This window comes from Salvia hispanica, chromosome 2 (genome assembly GCF_023119035.1).
Source record: "Salvia hispanica cultivar TCC Black 2014 chromosome 2, UniMelb_Shisp_WGS_1.0, whole genome shotgun sequence".
Classification (NCBI taxonomy): Eukaryota; Viridiplantae; Streptophyta; class Magnoliopsida; order Lamiales; family Lamiaceae; genus Salvia; species Salvia hispanica.
Window position 1 is genome coordinate 39,323,012 of NC_062966.1, and position 26,969 is coordinate 39,349,980.

Below are 26,969 nucleotides of genomic sequence, written 5' to 3' on the forward strand. Positions count from 1 at the left end.
ATGGCGGCTTATGCAGCTCTGATTTCTCTTATGAAAGTCATAGATGATATTGAAACTCATCCATCCCCTCCAATTTTTCTCGATAAACAACAAGTTGAATCTCTCACTGAAAAACTTGTGTTTTTGCAGGAATTTCTCGAAAGCTATAACTCTCCTCATGCATACAGCGATGAAGCAGATCCGTTGGAGATGCGCATTTTAGATGCAGCTCAAGCGGCTGAAGATGTGATCGAGTCATATATCATTGACACTATTCACCTTTCTGCGGCATCAACTGACCATGGTGCTAGTGGTGATGATGATGATGATAATGATGATGATGATGATGATGATGATGGTGCTGGTGATGATGATGGTGAACAAATCAGTTGCATCCACTTCTATCAGGATCTGCAAAATGAGATTGAAGAAGTGGATATGATCAAAAAAGAGGTGACTGGAATTTAAGATCCAGTAGTTCCACTGAGAAGAACCTTATCATGGTAGGGTTTGATGATGTGCTTCAACAACTCCTGCATAGGCTTACTGATGGAAACACCAATCTCCAAATCATCCCTATCGTGGGGATGGGTGGCATCGGCAAAACTACTCTTGCAAAAGGTGCGTTTGAACACAAGTTTATCAAGGATCATTTTGATATATGTGTGTGGGCCACCATTTCTCAAGATTATAATATAGTAGAAACTCTTAGGCAAGTTCTCTCTCGAGCAGGAGGGTCCTCGAGTAGTATGGATGAGAAAGAATTGGAAGTAAAATTACACAAGTGTTTATGGGGTAGGAGGTATCTCATTATATTGGATGATATGTGGAGCATAGATGTGTGGGATAGGTTGAAATTTTCGTTTCCTTGTTGCAGTGAGGGTAGTCGAATAGTGGTAACAACTAGGATGTCCAACTTAGCTGCCTACTTAACTGATTCCTATGGAGTTTTTAAGATGGGGTTTCTAGATGAGGCTAGTAGTTGGACTTTGTTCTCCAAAACTGTATTTGGAGAACAAAGTTTTCCTACTCAACTCGAGAGCATTGGAAAGAAAATTGTGGAAAAGTGTAATGGACTTCCTTTGGCGATTGTTGTGATAGGGGGTCTAATGGCTAAATCCGAACCTACACTAGAATATTGGGAGCACATAAAGGAAAACTTAAGCTCAATAGTGAATTCGGAGAATGATGATTATTGCTTGAGAATATTAAAACTAAGTTATAATCATTTGCCTACCTATCTAAAGCCTTGTTTTCTTTACATGGGAGTGTTTGAGGAAGACCGTGTGCTTAGTGCTTCAGAAATTGTCGAGCTATGGGAGTCTGAAGGGTTTCTTAAACCATTAGACAACAAAAGCTTGACAACAATTGCAAAAGAGTACTTGCAAGAGCTAGTTGATAGGAATCTCATTTTAGTTCATGAGTTGGGGTTACTTGGGAATGTAAAATCCTGCAAAATTCATGATTTACTAAGAGATTTATCAATGAAAGAAGCTCAAAAACAGAGGTTTTTTTATGTTTTGAGAGAAGAAAGTCCTGTAGGCGTAATTAGGCAACACCGGATTGTTATTCCAAGAAGTACTTCTAAGGAAAAAATCCTCAATGCCTTTGAATCCATGTCACATGTTCGTTCTTGTTTACTATGGTGTGACAAGATTAGTGATCTAGAATTGCCAAAATCTAGATTTCTGAGGACACTACATGCCCAGAGACTTTATCCAAAGAGAAATACCCCAACACCTGTGCTTTTCGAATCGTTCCTCTGCATGTGCAAACTTCAATCAAATTGCTCTGGAATCTACATACACTAATCATTTTTTGTGATGGTGTTTCTATGGAACGAATTGATATCTGGAAAATGCTTAAACTTAGGCATGCCGAGTTCATTAATTGGAAGATGCATCTCCGAGCTCCCCCGAGCGCTGACGATGATATTATTGTCATGAAGCATCTAGAGGTGCTCAGAGGAGTGAAGAATCTCAATTTGAGTGAGGATGTTGTTCAAAGAATTCCCAATATCAAGAACTTAGCCATAACTTATGATATGGAAGTAATTGAGGGAGTGAACTATCTCAGCTGTCTTCAGTGTCTTACTAAACTTGAATCCTTGAGTTTGTTCGTCTACTCCACCAATAACGGAAGGTATGTTCAGAAGATGAGCTTCCCAGACTCCCTTAAGGAGTTGATTACTCTCTTTCCCAATCGGTTTTGAGTGGGAAGACATACTGCCAATGATAGGGGCCTTACCACTTCTTCACGAGCTCACATTAATTTCCGGTCGCTTCAAAAAAGGCGAGTGGGAAACAGTTGAAGGCCAATTCCCCAGCCTCAGGTCACTAAGCTTGTTCACTTGTCAAGATCTAGAAAAGTGGACAGTGTTAGAGAGCTCCCATTTTCCATTTCTTCAGAAGCTTCTTCTTTTTGAATATGAAAAAATTGAAGGAGATTCCTTCAGAAATTGGAGAAATACCAACACTCAGATCAATTGAATTGGAACGTTGCAATGAATTATTGGTGTTGTCAGCTAAAGAGATATTGAAGGAGCAAGAGGATTTACAAGGAGACCAACTAGACCTTCATGTCCGTGCTTAGTCGAGGAGAAAGATGAAGCGTTGCAGAGGCTGGCAAGTTCCAATTTTAAAGTTTTTGTGCTTCACTCGAGTTGAAGTGATTTGATCGCTCTTCTTTACCTTGTATGCTTCCCTCCATAATATTAGTGAAGTCTTCTCTTTCTTTGTAAATGGTCAATTTTCATTTATAATCTTGCAAATTTGGAATTGCTTGACACTTACATATTGAGTTTCTATTGTTCTTTTACTACTCGAGAGTTAACCCTCGAGGAGCTGTCTTTGGTTTTTATATGATTCGAAGGAGATCCCTTCAGAAATTGGAGAAATATCTACACTCAAATCAATTAAATTGCATTATTGCAATGAATCAGCGGAGTTGTAAGCTAAACAGATGTTAGAAGTCTTCTCTCTCTTCCGTTTCTGTGACTACAAGTCAATTCAATTTCATATCTCATTTACAAATTTGGCATTTCTTTGTTTTTAAGAAGCATAAATAGTCATCACAGCGTTTGGGTAAACTAGATAAAGTTTTAGGCACAATGCAAAAAGTAGCTTTATTTACACTCAAATAAAGAAAGAAGATTTATTGCTTGAAAGTAGGGATGTCAATCGGGCTGCGGGTCAATCGGGTTTTTTTTACAGTACCCAAAAAAAAAACTTAAGTGAGCGTATTGTAATTCTAAATCTTTTGTTTAATAGGTTAAAATGTTAACCAAGACTTTTAGTTGAATATTTTTTATATGCATATTCTAATTCATATGGCTTTAGTGAAAGGGTCACGACTTCTAAATTTAGGTTTATAAAATGACATTAAATTCTGCATTTATGTCAAACCATATATTCGATGTCCATGCTATGTTTAAGTGAAAAAAAACAGAGAATTCGATGTTTTTTCTTGTTTATTGGGCCAGAAAAGGCTGCTGCTTCATTTTAATATACCGAAACCAAATTAATTTGGTCCGCTTTATTTGGGCCTAGACACTTGATGGGCCTTAGAATTGTTATTTCAATTGCATTAATCATCCAATAAATAGTGCACTCGCTTTTAAGTTTTAAGTATCTCTCAATAATTGTGACAATTTCAAAGTTAAATTAGACGTTAGAAAAATATACTAATAATATCGGAAAAGCAAAAGACAAAAGAGAAAGAGAAAGAAAAAGAAAAAGAAAAATGGAAAAAAGAAGAGTAGGTACTTTGCTGAGATTAGAAGTTATGCGTAATAAAGATAGTACTCCAATAAACAGTCTATATAAGTTTTGATATACAAACACAAGAAGTAAAAAAGAAAATACACACACACATAAGAATGAGTGAGCAGAGGAGGAGGAGGAGGAGGAGAGAAAGATGCTTAATCATTGGACCACGAGCATCCACTTTCTCTGGTGGTGATTGGTTGGATTTCGTGCTTGTTATAGTTGTCGACGACTTTTTAGAAGTGGAGAGAAAGGTTATGAATGTAGCCAGAAATGTGGGTGATGCAGTGTACTACATGAAGACTGTGCAGAGGCGCCGAGGAAGATCAGGCACGCAATGCACCCTCAACACACACTCACTCAACAATTCTCTTTCCCTCGGTTTGGAAAAACGCGCTGCTCTATCTGCAGGTTGCGAGTTTACCAAGCATCTTGTACAGATGCACGGGCGCAGAATGCACGTTCGTGGCGCATGTCAGATGCGCGCAGGGCAGCGACATGATGTATGCAGCTGAAGAAGATGTGGAGCAGCAGAGGAGCAGCAGCATCATCCATCATCCGAGTCACCCTGAGCATCAACTCTTGTTTCTGAGGAGAAGTTGTTCATTCAAGTGCGATGCTTGCGGCACCACAGGCGCCAAAGGGAGTTCCTACACATGCACCACACCTGCATGTGAGTATTGGATCCATGAGAGATGTGCTTCTTTGCCTCAGAATATCCAAAGGGAAGATCACAACCACTCCCTCTCTCTCTCTTATCATGTCCCTCCTCAATATCTCAGATATGACTACCGTTGTGAAGTGTGCAGAAAAAGATTAATATCCAAACTTTGGATATATCATTGCGAGCTTTGCAGCTATGTTGTCCATCTCACCTGCGCCTTCAAGATGGGACAAGCACCACCCACTGCTTCTGACGCACGATGCCACTCTTAACCATCCCGGTGAATTCTACTGCAATGAATGCGAGGAAGAAATGAATCCCAAGCGTTGGATGTATCATTGCCGCAGTTGTGATATATCCTTCCATCCGAGCTGCTTTAAAAATACATCCGGCGAGTATAGAAACATCAAGTTTGGTCAAAAATATGTGATCGCCAGAGCCCACTGCCACCTTCTCACCTATCAAATTCTCACTACAAAACACTGCTGCGACGTTTGTGGTAAGGATATGCATGAAAAGACAGGTTTTTACTGTGCATTCTGCAACTTCTTCATTTGTTTCGACGGCTGCGGTAAAGATATGATCAAAGATGGCAACATTGAGGCCGTGGATTGAAAAAAAAAAGGCTCAATGTTTCTTCTTCTTCTTCTTCTTCTTCTTCTTCTTCTTCTTCTTCTTCTTCTTTACTTGAGTTTTTTTTACCATATTTGTTTGAGTGTACTATTTTTAATTTAATGAAGATTGTAGCTTGCTTTTAAAAATACAGTTGCACAAGTTTTCACTTCTTCACCTGCTTAAAGATTAAGGACATCTTTTGTAGTTATATTAACCCGTTATTGTGTGTTTCTTGGTAGTGATTGAACATCAATTCAAATAAATATTTAACTCTTTTTGAAAAGAGGACGCATTAATGTTCTAGAGACCAACTGAGCTAACCATGCGATAACTAATTAAGTCTAAATAGGATTACTCAGCCCAAAAGACTAGCCTGTTAGGAGAGAGAGCTCATTTAGTCTATATATTCCATACCAGTTGTTCTCACAACCGAGGTGGGAATTGAATCCGTAACAATATAGTGTACTACAAGAAATGCTAGAAATCTTTGAGCTGGATTCAAAGAGAAAAGTAAAAGATATAAAGACAAAATGTGAGGACAGCAAAAGACAAACAATGAGACAAAGAGAAAGACAAAAGACAAAAGGCACATACGCATAGATAAAAAAATAGGAGATTCTTGGATTGGAATTAAATTAAGTGATGATTGTCATATACACATTCTTTTCTCATATTGGAGGTTTTGTATGATTCGTTCTATTCCAATTTATGTGAGCTGGCCACCCGTGAAATCCTAACTAATTAAGGGATTTGTTTGGAATGTTGTTGATAGATCCATTTGGAGATTCGACAGAAGTCCATGATCTGTTAAGTGAAAAAAGGGCAGAGAAACGGTGCTTTTTCATGTTGGGCCGAAAAAAATTAATTTGGTCCGCCTTGCTTGGGCTCTGAAAATTGATGGGCTTTGGATTGTTTAATGCATTGTAGAATATTGCATGACTTTGGAGATGGGGACCGTTGACTTGAGTGGCGAATTTTATTTTTTGGGCCTAAAGCCCAATTTGATGAATCCGAATTTATTATTGTGAACTCTTTGATAGCAATGTCTCTCTTGAATTATATGATATGTTAGTCTCATAGTAATTTGTCAATGCTTATTGAATATATGATTTGGAATTATCGTATGAATATGTTGTGTTTTATAAATTGTTTGAATGATTACACGCAGTGGGAGTTCTAAGACAATGATACAGAGAACTCAGTTCAAAAAACTAGTCTATTACAAGAGAGAGTCCATTTCAAGAATGAGACACTAAGATTGCACCCTCCGTTGCCACTCCTAGTTCCAAGAATGAGTGCCCAAAGATGTGAAATAAATGGATATGAAATCCCAGCTTGAACAAGAGTAGTAGTGCAGGGATGGGTTCTGGTGGGAAGAGACCCTGAGTATTGGAACCGTGAGATATATGGACCAATTGTGAATTGGGCTGGAGGAATTAATTGTGGGCTTAATTAATTCGGAGCCCAAATTCTATTATTTGTGGCCCAATGTGTTGTGGCCCAAAACTTACCTGGGATTAACCGATGGCTGCCACGTGGCATAGTCACCCGGATCTTGAATGCAGGTCGTTGGATCTAAGGTGTTTTTGTTGTGAGTGGTTAAACTCACATCTCTCTCTTCCGCCTCATTCATTCTGAATCTTAGACTCTCTCTCTAGTGATTGCTTTATCTCTCTCTCTCTTCTTCGGTCATCTTCTCCGACCATTCCCTCTCTTGTTGTGTGAGGAAGAGTGTGATCCTTTCAACGTTGTGTTGATGTGGTGGATCTGTTGGTGATCGAACGGTTGAGTTATGATCTTTTTGCATTTGGTGAAGATTTGAGAAGATCTCGATGTGTGAGGAACAATTGGTGATGTTCTGGCAGTGTTCTTGGTGATTGAGACGAGTCCTTGTGATTTCTGTGGTGAATCGCTTCTGTGAAGGAGTAATCGGTTAATCCCTAGGGTTTGGGGGTTTTTCAGTCTCACGGTGCTCCCTTGTGACTCGCGGTGCAGACGGTGGAGGTCTCTGGCCCTTGTGAAGTTGCGTGTGCAACCTGAGCCATTGTCCCTCGGTTTCTTACTTGTGTTCTTCATATTACTTTCTTGTTTCAGATCCTTTAGGATCTGAGTTCTTACTATACTATTCGTTCTACTTAGTGTGCAAGTCAAGAACTAAGGATATAGCCATGGAGTGAGATTCTGATTAGTACTAGGGTTCTGTATCTTGCAGCATCTGTAGATTGTATAGTTCGATTGTACGCTCTGTAACTTGGCTTGTAACTCTGAGATTAGTCATCTTAGGTCAATTGCAATAAAGAGGTCTCGGTAATTAGTGAATCCCGAATGATCTGATCACTACAGGAACGATGCTGAGAAGTTTATACCTGAGAGATTTGAGGAAAGCTTGCATGATTTCCATGCGAGCAATCTCGAATACATGCCCTTTGGCGCGGGAAGGAGAATATGTCCCGGCATGTTGTTCGGTCAGGCAAATGTGGAGATTCCACTTGCTATGCTTCTTTTTCATTTCGATTGGAAAATGCCATATGGGATGAAGCATGATGAATTGGATATGACGGAGGCGTTTGGCGCGACTGTCAATAGGAAACACCCGTTGCGCTTGATTCCTATTGTTAAGCGACCTTTACGTGCACATGTTTGACTTATTTACATAGCGTTTACTTTGAGTGGTAGAGTGTACATTAAGTTGATAATGATTTGTATTAATTATGTTATGGATTCCAATGCAGGTAAATATATCCTACATCAAGTGTGTAAAACAACATAATAAACTTATAACACATCACTTGCGTAAGACAGTGTGAGGTTTATATACTAGCTAGTTGTGAATTTTTTCTCCTAATAAATTAGTCTTTTAGGACTAATAGATTTTTTTTGAATAAAAGACTAGTTTTTTAGGATGAGTTTTCATATTTGTTCAATAGATTGTTAGCCTGTTGCATTAAGTGAAACTTTTTTTTTCACATATACGTGCACTATTTCCTTAGTTAATTAGGACTCACTAATGGCAAATAATTAAGTATTGTCCAAAATTTGGTTAGCATAATTTAATTATTTATACAAAAGATTAATATTTACTATACCATTAAATAGACGATTAACTCTAATTATTAATTGTAATGAATCTTGGATAAATAAATTATCTGATAATACAATTGCAAGTGTTTGTATCTGCCACATAACTATGTAGTGTGTCTAATTATATATGCATATAACATCTATAGTTGAGTTGAATCATTATTTTCTGTTCAAACCATTTGTCACTTAAATCGAGATAAAAGAACTTTTTTTCCAGGATTATAACATTCAATTTTCACCTACTTCTCACTTGACGCAGACAAGTTGCAGAGATAGAAACATTTAATAGTGCTTGTATTATTACCTTTTTCATTATATTTTAGAATGGACAACAGAATTTTAATGCAAAAATTAGTAAACTAAAAAAAAATACTCCATTAGACTTAGTAAAATATTTTTTCGGAATTAAATTAAAATAGCTGTGTGATATTATTGTTAAATACTAAACATAAATTTAAAGATTGCACAACAAAAGATTTAAAGCCCGACGCCTTTTGACTTAGCCAATCACTCTGCCACTTAGTCACATTTCACTTTTACCATTTTTGGTAGTGGACCTTATATTCCACTAACTCATTCCTACTCATATTTTATTATAAAACTAATATATAAAAGTAGGACCCACAATCCATTAATTTTTCCAACTCATTTTTCATTACATTTCTAAAAACTCGTGCCGAGTCAAAATGGGACAAATTTTGATGGACGGAGATAGTAGACCCACAATTTACTAACTTTTTCAACTCACTTTCTATTACATTTCTTAAAATTCATGTCGGGTCAAAGTGAAAGAATATTTGGGGAACGGAGGTAGTGCGAGAGTAAAAGTGAAGTTTGTTTTGGCCAAATTATGTACTATAATAAATTATTGGATTTTTTATTTTATGATTCTCTATTTGGATTTGTGGAATTGGGAGTGGGCTGATAATTTTCAGGCCCAGGTTTTTTCTAAATTTTAAATAGGATTAGAGATTTTTTTAAACACACCGGATTTAAGACTTTTGACCTCAACCTTCACAACTGGATCAGTAATTTATAATGGGTGGATGATTTCGATAATTTTGTGATAACGTCACGAGGACCAAGTTTTAGTATGGAATAGTAATGATTTTGGTGGCTTTGTTGTGATAATATAGAATATTTACATTAAATATTTTACTGAAGCTGAGGCAAACGTTCTAATTAGTTATACATTTCAGCAATAATTGGTCAAGTCATAGCAATATTTTATCAACATAAACCAGCTGTCACGCCTAATTTTTATGAAATTCATATATGGCCTCTGTCCCAAGTTTTGTTCTATGAGAGTTGAGTCAATTTACAAACTTTATTCTTTCTCATATTTTACTATCTTTTTATATCTTACTTTACTCTTTTCACTTTAAACTTTAACACAATACTTTAACAAGGTTAAAACAAAACGTCAACATAATGAAAGTTGACTTACCATTTTCTAAAACTATCATATTCCCAGAAATATAGTCTGGCCTCATTTCCAGCCTGTCACACTAATTATCTTTTAAGCATTTCTGACAACAAATAGAATAAATAAAATTATACTCCCTCCGTCCCGCTTAAGATGACACGTTTTCCTTTTTAGTTTGTCCCAACTAAGATGACACATTTTCTTTTTTGGTAACTTTCTCTCTCCAATTAATACACTCAACCACTTTTTCTCACTCCTATTAAAATATCCATCTTTCTTTATCTCTCTACTTTAATACTTACACCCACCTTCTCTTTCTCCAATTAAACACATTAACCAATAACTCCTAAAATCCCGCTAAGCAATGTGTCAGCTTAGCCGGGACGGAGGGAGTATCACAGTATGATGCTCTATATATAATGCTATTAAACTTGTCTTTCAATTATCACATTCTTTTCATCCTTATAGTTTTGTCTCATTTCATACTCTTCCATGTAGCATTCGTTGCACATTCTTTTCTTTATTTTTGAGTATATCATAAAAATCATCAAAATACCAGTTCATATTAGATACATTTGTCTCATCATTTCTATTCACACTATGTTTGTGCATTAAGTTTCAAAGAATTAAGATGGCGGCTTATTCAGCTCTGATTTCTCTTATGCATATCATAGAATGACGTTGAAACTCATCCTTCCCCTCCGATTTCTCTCGACAAGAAACAAGTTGAATCTCTCACAGAAATAGTTACCTTCTTGCAGGAATTTCTTGATGGTTACGAATCACCCTATGCATACAGCGACAAAGCAGATCCATTGGAGATTCGCATTATTGGTGAGTAATTTTTTTTTCAAAATGTTTAAGCGAGCTCTATTATTTGTTGAAATTCAAGAAAAGCTGACTATTTGTTCTATTAATTTTTTTTTGTTGGTCTTGATGATAAATGGTATAGGTATTTGACAAGGATTTTATTAAATTATTGATTGCGATGAAAACAAATTTGAATAAAATCGGATTTCTTTTGGTAAAATTTGGAAAAACCCTAAAAAACCATTAGATTAGTCAGGTTATTTTAGTTTGATTACGGAAGTAAATTCGGTTCGTTTTGTTGTATTTTAAAAAATTTAGGTTATTTACTTTTTAAGTCAAATCCACCTGATAATTAAGATAAGATAGAATATGGATGGACCTGGAAGAGGAATCCAAATCCATATTTTAGGATCTGGGTGCTCCAAAGAAAGTATCCAATGGATCTGGATCGGATCTGATCTGAATTTAGGTCATGAATATTAAGATCCAGCTGCTTTGATCTGCTCGAAATCCGACTTGTGATCTATTTAATTTATAATTCCTATTTGTTCCTAGATGGTTTGATATTTTCAAAATATAATGACTTACTATGATTATTAGGGTTGTAAATGTAACTCACCCCTAATTTGCATTGCAGATTTAACTCATGCGGCTGAAGATGTGATCGAATCCTATATTATCGACACTATTCAGCTGTCTGCAACAACTGATGAGGGTGGTGATGAACAAATCAGCTGCATCCATTTCTATCAAGATCTGCAAAATGTGATAGAAGAAATTGATTTGATCAAGAAAGAGGTGGCTGGGATAATAACAAGGGAGAATGAACAGAAAGATAGAGTGGCTTTTGATGATGCCAGTTTGAGAAACAATGAAAAGGAAGACAAACAGAGAAAGTTTGCTTCCGATGATGCAGGTGTAAGGTCCAGTCCCACCGAGAAGAAGAACCATCTCATGGTAGGGTTTGACGATATGTTGCTTGAGCTCTTGGATACACTTACTGATGGAAACACGAATCGCCAAATCATCCCTATCGTAGGGATGGGTGGAATCGGCAAAACCACCCTTGCAAAAGGTGCGTTTGAACACCCGCTTATAAAATACCATTTTGATATTTGTGTGTGGGCTACCATTTCTCAAGATTATAATATAGTAGAAATTCTTAGGGAAGTTCTCTCTCAAGTAGGAGGATACTCGAGCAGTATGGATGAGAAAGATTTGGTAGTTGAATCACACAAGTATTTATGGAATAGGAGGTACCTAATCATAATGGATGATATGTGGAGTATTGATGCGTGGGATGAGTTGATATTTTCCTTTCCTGATTGCGGTAATTGTAGTCGAATAATCGTAACAACTAGGATGTCAAACTTAGCTTCCCACTTGACCGATTCCAATAGATTCTTTAAGATGGAATTTCTGGACGCGGTTAGTAGTTGGACTTTGTTCTCTAAAATTGTATTTGGAGAACAAAGTTTTCCTACTCAACTCGAGAGTATTGGAAAGAAAATTGTTGAAAAGTGTAATGGACTTCCTTTGTCGATTGTTGTGATAGGGGGTCTGATGGGAAAATCCGAACATACACTAGAAAATTGGCAGCATGTATCAAAAAACATAAGCTCAATAGTGAATTCTGAGAATGATGATTATTGTTTGAAAATATTGAAATTGAGCTATAACCACTTGCCTGCCTATCTCAAGCCTTGTTTTCTGTATATGGGAGTGTTTAAGGAGGATTGTGCAATCAGTACTTCAACAATAGTCAAGCTATGGGTTTCTGTAGGATTTCTTAAACCGATAGATAACAAAAGTTTGACAACAATTGCGAAGAGTACTTAAAGGAGCTAGTTGATAGAAATCTCATTCTAGTTCAAAAGTTGGGGTTATTGGGAATATAAAATCATGTAAGATTCATGATTTACTAAGAGATTTATCATTGAAAGAAGCTCAGAAACATAGGTTTTTTTATGTCTTCAAGGAACATAGTCCAAATGGAGAGATGGGTTGTCTGTATTCCCTAGAAAATCATTGCCAACATCGCATTGTTATTCCGAGAAGCACTTCAGAGTCAGGAATCCACAATGCCAATTTCATAATGAAGGAATCTATGTCACGTGCTCGTTCTTATGTATGTTATTACAGTGGAGTTCTCGAATTGCCAAATTCTCGATTTCTAAGGACACTATATACATATGATAGCACAAATGGAGAGATGGGATGCGTGTATTCACTAGAAAATGTGTTTCATTTAGTGAACTCAAGGTACCTTGCTTTTAGTGTTTACGATGTGTGCATGATTCCTTCAATCAATCTGCTTTGGAATCTACATACACTAATTATTGCTTGTTGAAAGATTTTATTGCACCAATTGAAATTTGGAAAATGCATAAACTTAGGCATGTCGAGTTCACGTATAGGAAATTGCATCTTCCAGATCCCCCAATTGCCGAAGAGGATATTATTATCATGGACAATTTAGAGGCACTGAAAGGACTGAAGAATTTCAATTTAAGTGAACATGCTGTTAATAGAATTCCCAATATCAAGAAATTGTATATGGAATACGATGGGAAACAAATTGAGAGAGTGAACCGTCTCAATAATCTTCAATGTCTTAGTAAACTGCAATCCTTGTGGTTGAAGATCTATTCCATCGATATTGAAAATTTTGTGGAAAAGATGAGCTTCCCATGCTCCCTTAAGAAGTTGATTCTCTCTGTACCATTTGATTTTGAGTTGGAAGACACACTGCTAACGATAGGTTCGTTACCACTTCTTGAGAAGCTCTCATTATATTATGGTTGCTTCAGAACAAGCAAGTGGGAAACAATTGAAGGTCAATTCTCCAATCTCAGGTCACTAACATTGTCCACGTGTCGTGATCTAGAAAACTGGACAATGTTAGAGAGATCGCACTTTCCACTTCTTCAGGAGCTTTGTCTTTTTGGGTTGGAAGAGTTGAAAGAGATCCCTTCGGAAATTGGAGAAATACCTACACTTAGATCAATTGAATTGCAACATTGCAATAAATCAGTGGTGTTGTCAGCGAAACAAATATTAGAGGTGCAGGAGGATTTACAGGGAGACCAACTAGACCTTCATGTTCATGTTTTAGTTTCGAAGAAAGATGAAATGCTAGAGAAGTTGGCAAGTTCCAACTTTGAAGTTATCTGATTCAGACAGCCCATTTTGAATAAAAATACATACTCATTTTACAATGTATACAACTTCATTTTGAACAGAAATACCAATTCGTATTGCAATATGTATAGCTTCATTGTAATATTCACAGAATCTTTTGTGCATTATACAGTGATTTGTTTTAAACAATATATTGATCAATTTTCATAAAGTAATTTCATATTAAAAAACTCACAATTATTTTCAGACTTCTAATAAGATTGATGCTGAAAAAACTCTCTTTTCTAATGAGATTTCTCCCTTATCTCTATGTTGGCCCCACAGTTCTACAGCGGCAAATTAAGTTTTACCAAACAGATCATTTCCTTTAATAAAGATATCTATTAGAAATGGGCCACTCACCCCTTAAAAGGGCTCATAAGGGGAGAGTTATTCACACTTATATAGATTAGATTGGATCATCACCAAGTCGATGTGGGACAGAATTTAGAGAATTTAACAATATCTATTCAAATACACCCATTGATCTTAATAGCAGCACAAAAAAAGCAATAAAAAGGGAAATTCCATTAATGAAGATATCTATACAAGCGAGAATGAAGAGTAGGAGTTTGATGATATGCCAGAAACGACAAATAAAACTCAAATTAACTCCTCAATAATTGTAGCAAACGTTGTGGGGCTAAGCTTTGTTATCCTTTTGATATTATCTCAATGGATTCCAGAAAAGCAGCTCCATACTTATTTCCTATATCACAATATCACAGTGGTAGTGGTAGTGCAGGGATAGGTACTTGGAAGATACCATGAGTATTGGAATGATGCTGAGAAGTTTATACCTGAGAGATTTGAGGAAAGCTCGCATGATTTCCATGCGAGCAATCTCGAATACATGCCCTTTGGTGCGGGAAGGAGAATATGTCCCGGCATGTTGTTCGGTCTGGCAAATGTGGAGATTCCACTTGCTATGCTTCTTTTTCATTTCGATTGGAAAATGCTATATGGGATGAAGCATGATGAATTGGATATGACGGAGGCCTTTGGCGCAACTGTTAATAGGAAACACCCTTTGCGCTTGATCCCTATTGTTAAGAGACCTTTACATGCGCGTGTTTGACTTATCCAGGGAGCGTTTACTTTTAATGTAGAGTGCGTTAAGTTAATATTGTATGTATTGTGTTATAGATTCCAATGCAAGTAAATACTCTCTCTATCCTAATAAATATGAAAATTTGGTTTTTGACACGAAATTTTAGAGAATGTTATTTTGTGAGTTAATGAAGATATAATAAAGTAAGAGAAGGAAAAATAGATAGTGATGTTTCTAAACTTATAGATCTATCTTAAATCGGGCCACATATTCAGGCTCAGTTCTGGGCTTTGTAAAAAACTGATACGTGTAGAAGCCCACTTTTTGAACAATAGATTTGGAATGTAAGATTATTTTTGGTATGAGCCCAATGAGGTTATGGAGCGAGAGATCTATGTAAATAATTTCAAAAAACTAAAAATTAATTTTCAATGTCATAAACAATCGTGACTATTTAAAAGCTAGCTAATACTCCCTCCGTCCCATTAAATATGCAACATTTATTTTTCGGTACAAGATTTTAGGTAGTGCTGTTTTGTGAGTTAATGAAGAGAGAGTAAAGTAAGAGAGAAGAAAAAGTACAGAGGGTATTGTTTCTATCTTTAGAAACGTTTTATTTTTAATGGGACAAACTGAAAACTTTCATTTCTAATGGGACAGATGGAGTATTATTTAATTTTCTTGAAATTCAACTCCTTTTTCCCATTTTCAAAGAAAACACCACAGCTGAATTCAGCAAGATTCTTGAGCTAATAATTCTTAGTTGGCCAAAGGTAGCATCTTTTCTCTTTTCTTTTCCTTTTCCAGTTCTTAATTGGGAATAATCGTAATTCAAAAAAATTCTTTTTTATTGATTAAAATTAGTCAGAAAAATTTAGGGGAGTTTTAATTTATTTTTCCATTGATGTCTGGCTTTCTTGAAATGCCCTAATTTTGTGACAAATTGCAGTTACTGTTAAATTGTGATTGAAATTCGTCAGAAGAGAATCTTTGGTTTAGAAGAGGTCTCAATAATTTCTCATGTTTCTAAAGATTAACTTAATTAGTTGCCTTAATCTTCCAATTATTAACTTAAAAATCAACAAAAAAATGTAACAAAAAAAGGGAAACTCCACTAATAAAACTTTTGAATGCACACTAGGTGTTTCCTCAATAATAATCATGGATTATACATTTGATTTACCTTCAAAACAGATGGATTTCTCGGCTAAGAATTTTACTATTGATAGGCTAAAATTTTTCATGTTTGATGGTTATTTACGAATGGATTTCTCAGCTAACATTACCAAAAAAATCCATTTCCTTAGTTTGAAAGGCTAAAATTCAATTTCTAAAAGGTCTTATATGTGGATTTTGATATTTTCGGTGTGTGGTTGATATTTTGCTAAAAGGAAATTGTGAGTGCAGAATAAAGAGCAAATCACACTTGTGCCTAGACAATGGATGTGTTAAGAGATGATTTCTCTTAACAAGATTCCGGCGTCGCAGAGGCGATCGTCGGAGGGATAAAAGGTAGACGAGGTAGTCGCGGGAGCTTTGCCCGTCGATCAAACCAAGATCAATACCGAAATGAAGTAGAAGCGTAAAAATAAAATAGAAGGATTAATGATATTTCTTGATTAATGGAAAGGAATAACAAAGACCCTATTTATAATAGGATACTAACTTAATGAGCAAGACAAAAGATCCTAAGAGATATATGAGAAAATATTGGCAAGATATGCTAAATCAATAACTAACTAAATAATAGGGTTGAGGGAATATTCTTAGAGATATCACGTATCAGGATGCCAGCTGCAAAGATTATGTATATTTCATGGATAATTGCAATGTAGGGCCATTCTTGAATTGAAATGTCTATATCCTTACAATTGCAATATATTCAAGAGATGCTTTCCTATACAACAATATCACATTGGTCTTCTTTCTTTCATGTTTGCATTGTATCTCATTTTCATTCACACTGCTCATATATTCTGTTTCTGAGCTTTCATGGCGACTTATGCAGCTCTTCTATCCCCTATTAATTATCCACTTTTGTCATTTCACTCATATTTTATTGTAAAACTAATATAGAAAAATGAGACTCATATTCCAATAACTTTTGCAACTCACTTTTCTTTACACTTCTTAAAACTCGTGTCGGAATCAAATTGGATAATTATTGGGGGACGGGAGAGTATTTAAAACGGAAGGGCATCAGATTTACCTTCCAAATAGGAGTCCATTTCACATGGATTTATTGGCTAATAATTTTACTACTATTTGTGAGAACAAAAAACTCAATATTCTATTTTTGAAGGGCTAAAATTCAATTTCAAAAAAGACATTGAAGTGTCATTTGATATTTCAAATACTCCTATGTGATTGTTATTTCAAAAAAGACATTGAAGGTCACTAAGGTTGGACTCTTGTCAAGATCTAGAAAACTGGACAGTGTCGGAGAGCTCCCATTTTCCATTTCTTCAGGAGCTTCGTCTTTGTGAAATGAAAAAAATTGAAGGAGATTCCTTCAGAAATTGGAGAAATACCCACACTGAGATTAATTCTGGTGGATCATTGCAATGGATTATTGGTGTTATCAGCTAAAGAGATATTAAAGGAGCAAGAGGATTTACAAGGAGACCAACTAGACCTTCATGTTTGTGCTTTCGTCGACAATAAAGATAAAGCGTTGCAGAGGCTGGCAAGTTCCAATTTTGAAGTTGTAGTGTCTGGTCTAGTTGAGTCTTCTCTTTCTTTGTAAACTTAATATGGTCAATTTTCATTTCTCATCTTGCAAATTTGGAATTGCTCTGGAAGTGGAAAAAGAACATTGCATCTTTGTTTAAGTCAGGCATATATACCTTCAAGATTATCACATGTTACAGTGGTCAAATTATAGTAATTTATATTTTCCTTTGAAATTGTAAATTTTAATTGCTGATGAAAATTTGATGAAATATTTATTCATCGTCCAATTCTTAAACGCTAAACGCCCATGTATGAATTGATGAAATGCTAGAGTCGACATTCAAATAGAATACTTTATAAATGGTAAAATAATTTATATTTATTGCTTATGTGGTGTTTATTTTCATATGGGTTTCATGGTTAAGAATATTATTCATAAATCCCTATGTTATTTTGTAATGGAAAATTTTAACAAAGAGCTTAATTGTTGCTTAACATCATAATGGTCCTAATTAAAATATTCCTTTTTTTTATTATTATTATTTTGTAATTCCACAACTGGGCTAGATGGGAGTGGGCTTAGGATATTTCATAGCCCAAGCTTGTTTTAGGCCCAATTATGAATTAAAATATTGGCTTGTTTAAATTGTGATTCCTTACTTGAAAATTTTGGAAATGGGAGTGGGCTGAGGTTTTGTTATATAAGCCGAATTATTAATTAAAATATTGGCTTGTTTAAAATGTTATTCCTCATTTTGGAAATTATTGTTACAACATTTGAATGACATCATGGGATTGCTTTTTAGCATACTTTCACTAACATAGGAACTTTATATTAATATTTTTTAAGACACAAGGTTAGAGATTTGGATATATAACCACCCCTCATCCGTTCACTTTTCCAGGTATTGGACTAGATATTTGATCGAACACCTTCTGTCCAACCTCTTTCATGCCAAGTGAAGATGTTGTTAAAAGAATTCCTAATGTCAAGAAACTGAAAATGATGTATCGCTCGGAACTAGTTGAGAGAGTAAACTATCTCGGCTATCATCAACGTCTTAGTAAACTGGAATCCTTGGAGCTGAACTTCTTCAGAAGCTCGCGTTATATGAAGGCCGCTTCAGAACACGCAAGTGGGAAACGATTGAAGACCAATTCCTTAGCCTCGCGAGGAAATTTGCTAGCACAATCCGTGGAAAATAATTATATTTCCTTTTTAAATGTAAAAACGTTTGCTAGCACATACGAGTGCTCGCAAACTGAAGGAAATTTGACTAGTTGGTTAATTTGCTAGCATTTTGTGCTCACAATTTTACTAGCACTTGTACGTGTACTCGCAAATTTGCTAGCACATTTACTGTCACTCGCAAAGTTACTAGCAATTTTACTCCCACTCGCAAAATAGTCGGCGGAAAATGATTATATTTCCTTTTTACATAAAAAAGCATTTGCTAGCACATACGAGTGCTCGCAAACTGAAGGAAATTTGACTAGTTGGTAAATTTGCTAGCATTAGGTGCTCACAATGTTTCTAGCACATACCAGTGCTAGAAATACACTCAATATTTCGAAACATGGTTGTTTTTTTATATATGCTCGCAAATGTGCTAGAAAATATTTCGAATTTTGCGAGCACACCCTGGTGCTATCAAATATTTGGTAGCAACCGGCGCCTTTTTTTGTAGTGTCGGGTCACTGAAGTTGTCCGGCTGTATTGATCTGGAATACTGGACTGTGTTAGAGAGCTCCCACTTTCCGCTTCTTCAGAATCTTCATCTTTTGTTTTTGAAAGAATTGAAGGAGATCCCTTTGGAAATCGGAGAAATACCAAACACTCAAATCAATTACATTGTGCGATTGCAGTGAATCGGTGGTGTTGTCAGCGAAACAGATATTAGTGGAGCAAGAGGATTTATACGGAGACCAACTAGACCTTCATATAGTTCTCATTTCGAAAAAATGCATCTTGTTTATGTTACATTATTGAGCACATGTTACGGTCGTCAATTTCGAGTATGTAGTACTCCCTCCGTCCCAATAAATATGCAACATTTGGTTTCCGTCATGAGATTTTATGCAGTGTTGTTTTGTGAGTTAATGAAGAGAGAGTAAAGTAAGAGAGAGAAAGAGTAGAAATAGTGTTGTTTCTATTTTAAGAAATGTTTCATTTTTATTGAGACAACCAAAAGAGGAAAACGTTTCATTTCTAATGACACAGAGGGAGTATACTTTACCTTTGAATTTGTTGAGTGTTGATAAAAAAAATTGATGAATTATTCAATGTCCAAGCGAGGACGATCAGTGTTCGAAATGCTAGATCGACCTATAAAATACAGTAGGAGAGAGGAATAAAGAGAAGAATAAAAATTGAATTTCATTACTTATTTTCTAAATAAGTAAGGAATAAAGAGAGGAAAAAAAAATTGAATTTCATTACTTATTTTCTAAATAAGTAATTGGGCCTAGAAAATTGATGGGCCTTAGGATTGTTAAATGGCTCTACATTCTTGAATTTTACATTACCTTGGATTTATGGACTGCTGATTTGGTGACCAATTTTTATTCTTTGCCTTGCTTGGGCTCAGAAAATTGATGGGCTTTGGATTGTTTAATGCATTGTAGAATATTGCATGACTTTGGAGATGGGGACCGTTGACTTGAGTGGCGAATTTTATTTTTTGGGCCTAAAGCCCAATTTGATGAATTCGAATTTATTATTGTGAACTCTTTGATAGCAATGTCTCTCTTGAATTATATGATATGTTAGTCTCATAGTAATTGTTCAATGCTTATTGAATAATACTATATGATTTGGAATTATCGTATGAATATGCTGTGTTTTATAAATTGTTTGAATGTTTACACACAGTGGGAGTTCTAAGAGAGTGATACACACTAAACATGAGAACTCAGTTTAAAAGACTAGTTTGTTAGAAGAGATAGTCCATTTAAATTAATCATCAAAGAGACTCTAAATATCTTAAATTAATCATCAAGGAGACTCTAAGATTGCACCCTCCGTTGCCACTCCTAGTTCCAAGAATGAGTGCCCAAAGATGTGAAATAAATGGATACGAAATCCCAGCCGGAACAAGAGTGGTAGTGCAAGGATGGGTACTTGGAAGGGACCCCGAGTACTAGGAATATTATTTTATGAGTTAATAAAGAGAGAGTAAAGTATGAATAGAAAAAAATAAAGATATTATTATTTCTAAAACTTATAGATTTATATTAAATCTGGGCCACATAGTCAGGCTCAGTTCTGGGCTTTGTAAAAAAGTGATGTGTGTAGAAGCCCACATTTTGAACAATAGATTTGGAAATATGTTTATTTTTGAGCTGAGCCCAATGAGGTTATGGAGCGATCTATGTAAATAAATTATCTAAAAAAAACTAAAATTTGATTTTCTCATCGATTCGGCCATAAATTCGTTCACTATTTTATTCAATTTTATTACAGTACATAAATAGATAAATGAATTATTTTTCGCATTAGAACCAGTAAATTTCTAAAATATATTGCAATACAAATTTTGAAACTGGAGTCAGGAAAAATGTTTGAATTTTGAACTTTTACAAGTATTTGAGTTGTGTCAATACTATTAATTTGTCTGGATATTTTAGTATAAGATTAAACTAATCGGTGATTATTTAAAATTAATTTTGTGCATTTTAATGTCATAACCAATTTTTCTTCTCAATAATTGCCTTCTCCACATAATTGCCGACAGAGATGAGATACATTTGATTTAGTCGTTGTGAGAATGGATGCCAGCTGCAAAGATTATGTATATTTCATGGATAATTATAATGTAGGGTCATTCTTGAATTGAAACGTCCATAGCCACACAATTGCAATATTTTCAACAATATCACTTTGGTCTTCTTCTTTCATGTTTGCATTTTATCTCATTTTCATTCACACTGCTCAAATATTCAGTTTCTGAGCTTTCATGGCGGCTTATGCAGCTCTGATTTCTCTTATGAAAGTCATAGATGATATTGAAACTCATCCATTCCCTCCGATTTTTCTCGATAAACAACAAGTTGAATCGCTCACTGAAAAACTTGTGTTTTTGCAGGAATTTCTCGAAAGCTATAACTCTCCTTATGCATACAGCGACGAAGCAGATCCGTTGGAGATGCGCATTGTAGATGCAGCTCAAGCGGCCGAAGATGTGATCGAGTCATATATAATTGACACTATTCACATTTCTGCAGCAGCAACTGACGATGGTGCTAGTGGTGGTGGTGATGGTGAACAAATTAGTTGCATCCACTTCTATCAGGATCTGCAAAATGTGATTGAAGAAGTGGATATGATCAAAAAAGAGGTGACTGGAATAACAAGGGAAAAGGTAGTGCACCAGAGGAACGTGGCGGATTTAAGATCCAGAGTTCCACTGAAAAGAGCATCTCATGGTAGGGTTTGATGATGTGCTTCTTCAACTCCTGGATAGGCTTACTGATGGAAACACCAATCTCCAAATCATCCCTATCGTGGGGATGGGTGGCATCGGCAAAACTACTCTTGCAAAAGGTGCGTTTGAACACAAGCTTATTAAGGATCATTTTGATATTTGTGTGTGGACTACCATTTCCCAAGATTATAATATAGTAGAAACTCTTAGGCAAGTTCTCTCTCGAGCAGGAGGGTCCTCGAGTAGTATGGATGAGAAAGAATTGGAAGTAAAATTACACAAGTGTTTATGGGGTAGGAGGTATCTCATTATATTGGATGATATGTGGAGCATAGATGTGTGGGATAGGTTGAAATTTTCGTTTCCTGATTGCAGTGAGGGTAGTCGAATAGTGGTAACAACTAGGATGTCCAACTTGGCTGCCTACTTAACTGATTCCTATGGAGTTTTTAAGATGGGATTTCTAGATGAGGCTAGTAGTTGGACTTTGTTCTCCAAAACTGTATTTGGGGAACAAAGTTTTCCTACTCAACTCGAGAGCATTGGAAAGAAAATTGTGGAAAAGTGTAATGGACTTCCTTTGGCGATTGCTGTGATAGGGGGTCTAATGGCTAAATCCGAACCTACACTAGAATATTGGGAGCACATAAAGGAAAACTTAAGCTCAATAGTGAATTCGGAGAATGATGATTATTGCTTGAGAATATTGAAACTAAGTTATAATCATTTGCCTGCCTATCTAAAGCCTTGTTTTCTTTACATGGGAGTGTTTGAGGAAGACCGTGTGCTTAGTGCTTCAACAATTGTCAAGCTATGGGAGTCTGAAGGGTTTCTTAAACCATTAGACAACAAAAGCTTGACAACAATTGCCGAGGAGTACTTGCAAGAGCTAGTTGATAGGAATCTCATTTTAGTTCATGAGTTGGGGTTACTTGGGAATGTAAAATCCTGCAAAATTCATGATTTACTAAGAGATTTATCAATGAAAGAAGCTCAAAAACAGAGGTTTTTTTATGTTTTGAGAGAAGAAAGTCCTGTAGGCGTAATTAGGCAACACCGGATTGTTATTCCAAGAAGTACTTCTAAGGAAAAAATCCTCAATGCCTTTGAATCCATGTCACATGTTCGTTCTTGTTTACTATGGTGTGACAATATTAGTGTTCTAGAATTGCCAAAATCTAGATTTCTGAGGACACTACATGCATATGGACTTTATACAAAGAGAAATACCCCAAAACCTGTGAACTCACGATACCTTGCTTTTCGAAACGTTCCTTTTCATGTGCAAACTTCAATCAAATTGCTCTGGAATCTACATACACTAATCATTTTTTGTGAGGGTGATTCTATTGGACGAATTGATATCTGGAAAATGCTTAAACTTAGGCATGTCGAGTTCATATGATCGAACGATGCATCTCCGAGCTCCCCCGAGCGCTGACGATGATATTATTGTCATGAAGCATCTAGAGGTGCTCAAAGGAGTGAAGAATCTCAATTTGAGTGAAGATGTTGTTCAAAGAATTCCCAATATCAAGAAATTATCCATAATTGATGATATGGAAGTAATTGAGGGAGTGAACTATCTCAGCTGTCTTCAGTGTCTTACTAAACTTGAATCCTTGAGTTTGTTCGTCTACTCCACCAATAACGGAAGGTATGTTCAGAAGATGAGCTTCCCAGACTCCCTTAAGAAGTTGAATCTCTCTTTCCCAATCGGTTTTGAGTGGGAAGACATACTGCCAATGATAGGGGCCTTACCACTTCTTCACGAGCTCACATTAATTTGGAGGTCGCTTCAAAAAAGGCGAGTGGGAAACAGTTGAAGGCCAATTCCCCAGCCTCAGGTCACTAAGCTTGTTCAGTTGTCAAGATCTAGAAAACTGGACAGTGTCAGAGAGCTCCCATTTTCCATTTCTTCAGAAGCTTCGTCTTTTTAATATGAAAAAATTGAAGGAGATTCCTTCAGAAATTGGAGAAATACCAACACTCAGATCAATTGAAGTGGATCATTGCAATGAATTATTGGTGTTGTCAGCTAAAGAGATATTGAAGGAGCAAGAGGATTTACAAGGAGACCAACTAGACCTTCATGTCCGTGCTTAGTCGAGGAGAAAGATGAAGCGTTGCAGAGCTTGCTGGCAAGTTCCAATTTTGTTTAAGTTCTTTAGAAGTCTCATTCATGGGCGACACGGATTTTAAGAAATGTTAAGAAAAGTGGACGAAAAAAAGTTAGTAAATTAGGGATCCCATTTGTATATATTAGTTTCAAAGGAAATGTGAGTGGAATGAATTAGTGGAAGGTGGGACCTATCAACCTATTACTCCCTCCGTCCCATGCTACTCGCACTTTTCATTTTAGGCCGTAAATTTGAGATTGATTTTTTTATGTAATTAAGTTAGAATTTTAAGTGTAATGAGACGTCACTTAATAAAGGACCTCTTAACTTAAACTAACATATTAATTATATGCATTAATTCTAACTTAAACTATAAATAATTTAAGGAGTTTGTGACGTGCCGAAAAGTAATAGTGCAAGTAACATGGGACGGAGGGAGTACCATTTATGGTAAAAGTGAACCGAGACTCTTCTTCACTAGACAAAATAAATCATTAATCTCTAGTCTCTCCGCCTAATTTAAGTGATGCATTTTATTTTTTTATAAAAATTTTAAAAAACAATATTTAATTAATTAAAGGAAGAGATAATAAAATATAGGATAGATGACAGAATAAGAATAAATTATCTTGGCATAAGATAATTGGGATAGAAGTCATATTTTGGGCATTCGATTGCATAGAAAGCCAAAAAGATACTGTACAAAAGAAGAGATCATCCATCCCATGCCCAACTGAATATGAATTGATGCATCACAAAATCAATATTTGAGCTCAGGTCACATGTTCTCCACCTCACCATAAGTGCTTCTTCAGCAGCACCCTTCTGTAAGCATGCAAACCCAACCAAATAACATTCTTCCTTTCCACGTCGTACCTGGGACGAAAACCAGCACATTTGAAAGAATACACCCTCCTTCCGTTTAGCTTGTTCGTGTACACCTAAAGAAGTGGAAACACATCATGCCTAGTGTAAAGCCAAATATCAAACCGTGTGACATTCGATACATACCTCATGGAAGTCTCTTAACCACCCTTTGCCTCCTAGCCTCGTGTCCTGATCAAAGAATCATCAAAATCTTGAAGCATTGCTAAAGTTAAGTGAGAAGTCACGACTCAATAAACGTTACTTGGTGGATGATGCGGAGCTCTAGACTTAGGCATGCCTCTTGGGAAGTTGGAGAACAATTTGGCAACGGAACGGCCACAAATCTGATGGTGCTTCTTCCGAGGAAGAGGAAGAAATATTGAAGTACACTTCAACAGATACATCAAGAGATTATCACCAACCTAATATTTGTCATTACCACACCAATCAATCAAGCCCAATGTGCAAATATACCTAGAAAATAGTACTACATATTATCTCATTCACTTACCCTACTAAAGAGGACAGCCCACTTTGCGGATGTCAGTTCATCAACCGTCGGACTACACTGGCTCTCCTGCCACAGAAATTAGAACCCCATAATGAACAATTCAATAACTATCAAGTCTTCTAGTGCACAAGAATTTGCACCAAATTCTTGAGAAGGGTAAGCAATTGAGTCGTACGATTTGACAAGTGAAACCGCATAACATTAAGTAGCTTTAAATCACAAAACTGGTGGTGTGCTTTCAAATCCATATTCACCATTTAATTTCAAAAAAAGAGTGAGCTACACTAAAAACCATCAATTTTTGCCCAAAACCGAGATAAACCTAGGGAAACCATAGTAAAAAATTTGAACTTATGATGGTTCAACAAATCTCTTGAATAATAAGAGATGATTTAATTTAGAATATGATCCAAAATGTTTATTGAAGTATTCCCTCGTGCTATTTGCACTTTTCTCTTTGGTCGCAATTTAAGAATTCTAATATCTTAAATAGACACCTTAATTCCTATTTAAAAGAGATATAATATGAATAGTTTAAAGCATACACCAAAAAGAATAATACGAATAGCATGGGAGAGTGGTTCCAAAAACAAATTCCATAAACTATTCACTCCTTGTCTCTTGTGAGACTGTTTGGGTGATTTTTTCACCTTTGCAAATTATTGCCGACTGCTAAGATGATAAACATTTTTTAGTCACAAATAAATTATTAGACGGCGTTCGGTTGGAGAGATTAGCATGATATAATTTGGCTGACAACTTTAACGTGTTCAATTGCTAATATTGGAAATTATGTTGGCCCAATACAAATAAAGGCCAGTGGTCGGCCCATCTACATGATATATTTTCTGCATTGAAATACTGAAATACCGACTATTAATCGGAGCTTCAACCCTCCGACTATTTTATCTCTCCACATCTCTCTTTTGTTCCCCATTATCTTTCTCCAATATTTATTTAGTCTTATAGAAAGCCAATTTCAACCAATCAACTACTAATTTATAGTATAACCAACCGAACACGGTTAGATGATATTTTGAAATCGAATTGTATTTATTTATTGACTTTATTGTTTATACAAAAGTCAATATATTTAATTTCTTAGCACTTTATTTTTCGATTTACCGTCTTTAATGTTTCTACTTTTCTTACTTACGCTTTCTTTAACTTCTATTCTCTTTCTTACATCTCGTGATCAAAAGAAACGTTAATACGGAAGGGCATCTGATTTACCTTCCAAATAGGAGTCCATTTCACATGGATTTATTGGCTAATAATTTTACTACTATTTGTGAGAACAAAAAACTCAATATTCTACTATTTTTGAAGGACTAAAATTCTGGCATTTGATATTTCAAATATGTGATTGTTATTCAAAAGCACAAATGCAAGTTGCTTTAATTTTATGTTTATTTGTCCTTAGCAAAAGGGAAATTGTGGGTGGGGAGCTGTCAGTTGTGTCGTTTAGACAATGGAATGCAGCAGAAAAGAATCATGCATAATTGCTATGTAGGGTCATTCTTTAATTAAAAAGTTATTAATAGTATTTTAAGATATCTTCAAAATAATTCTATCATATTAGTCTTCTTCATCACTGCAATTTAATCTTATTTTCATTCACACTATTCATCTAATCAGTCTCTTAGCATTCATGGCGGCTTATGCATCTCTGATTTCTCTTATGAAAGTCATAGATGATATTGAAACTCATCCATCCCCTCCAATTTTTCTCGATAAACAACAAGTTGAATCTCTCACTGAAAAACTTGTGTTTTTGCAGGAATTTCTCGAAAGCTATAACTCT

General features: G+C 35.7%; 3 protein-coding genes and 1 long non-coding RNA gene across 6 annotated transcripts in view; 3 read left to right on the top strand and 1 right to left on the bottom strand.

Moving 5' to 3' along the window:
* Window positions 1-2,770, top strand: LOC125205668. The gene is made up of 2 exons (XM_048104731.1): window positions 1-600; window positions 1,852-2,770. The coding sequence occupies exon 1, from the start codon at window positions 1-3 to the stop codon at window positions 445-447; it is 447 nt and encodes a 148-aa protein (XP_047960688.1). The 3' UTR covers window positions 448-600; window positions 1,852-2,770.
* Window positions 480-23,799, top strand: LOC125205667 (putative late blight resistance protein homolog R1A-10). Of its 2 annotated transcripts, none has more exons than XR_007173807.1 (2): window positions 480-2,311; window positions 16,964-17,366. XR_007173807.1 is itself a non-coding variant. In XM_048104730.1 (2 exons), the coding sequence occupies exon 1, from the start codon at window positions 480-482 to the stop codon at window positions 1,788-1,790; it is 1,311 nt and encodes a 436-aa protein (XP_047960687.1). In that variant the 3' UTR covers window positions 1,791-1,803; window positions 23,019-23,799. The 2 variants fall into 2 exon arrangements, 1 of the variants encoding a protein (XP_047960687.1); XM_048104730.1 differs by lacking the exon at window positions 16,964-17,366 and adding an exon at window positions 23,019-23,799 and having other exon boundaries at window positions 480-1,803.
* LOC125205665 (putative late blight resistance protein homolog R1A-10) overlaps window positions 21,824-26,969 on the top strand; it is a 6,789-nt gene continuing 1,643 nt past the window's right edge. Inside the window, exon 1 of the mRNA XM_048104728.1 lies at window positions 21,824-22,517. Coding sequence (XP_047960685.1) covers window positions 21,915-22,517 — 603 coding nt within the window. The 5' untranslated portion in view covers window positions 21,824-21,914. The remainder of the gene's footprint in view (window positions 22,518-26,969) is intronic.
* The window catches only part of LOC125205669, a 10,759-nt gene continuing 8,240 nt past the window's right edge, over window positions 24,451-26,969 (bottom strand). Inside the window, exons 1-4 of one of the 2 annotated variants that reach the window (XR_007173808.1) lie at window positions 25,166-25,325; window positions 24,917-25,076; window positions 24,799-24,843; window positions 24,451-24,728 (exon numbers count right to left, since the gene is read on the bottom strand). This is a non-coding gene — a long non-coding RNA (uncharacterized LOC125205669). Of the gene's footprint in view, window positions 24,729-24,798; window positions 24,844-24,916; window positions 25,077-25,165; window positions 25,326-26,969 lie in introns of those variants that run through there. The other variant, XR_007173809.1, reaches the window with a different exon arrangement.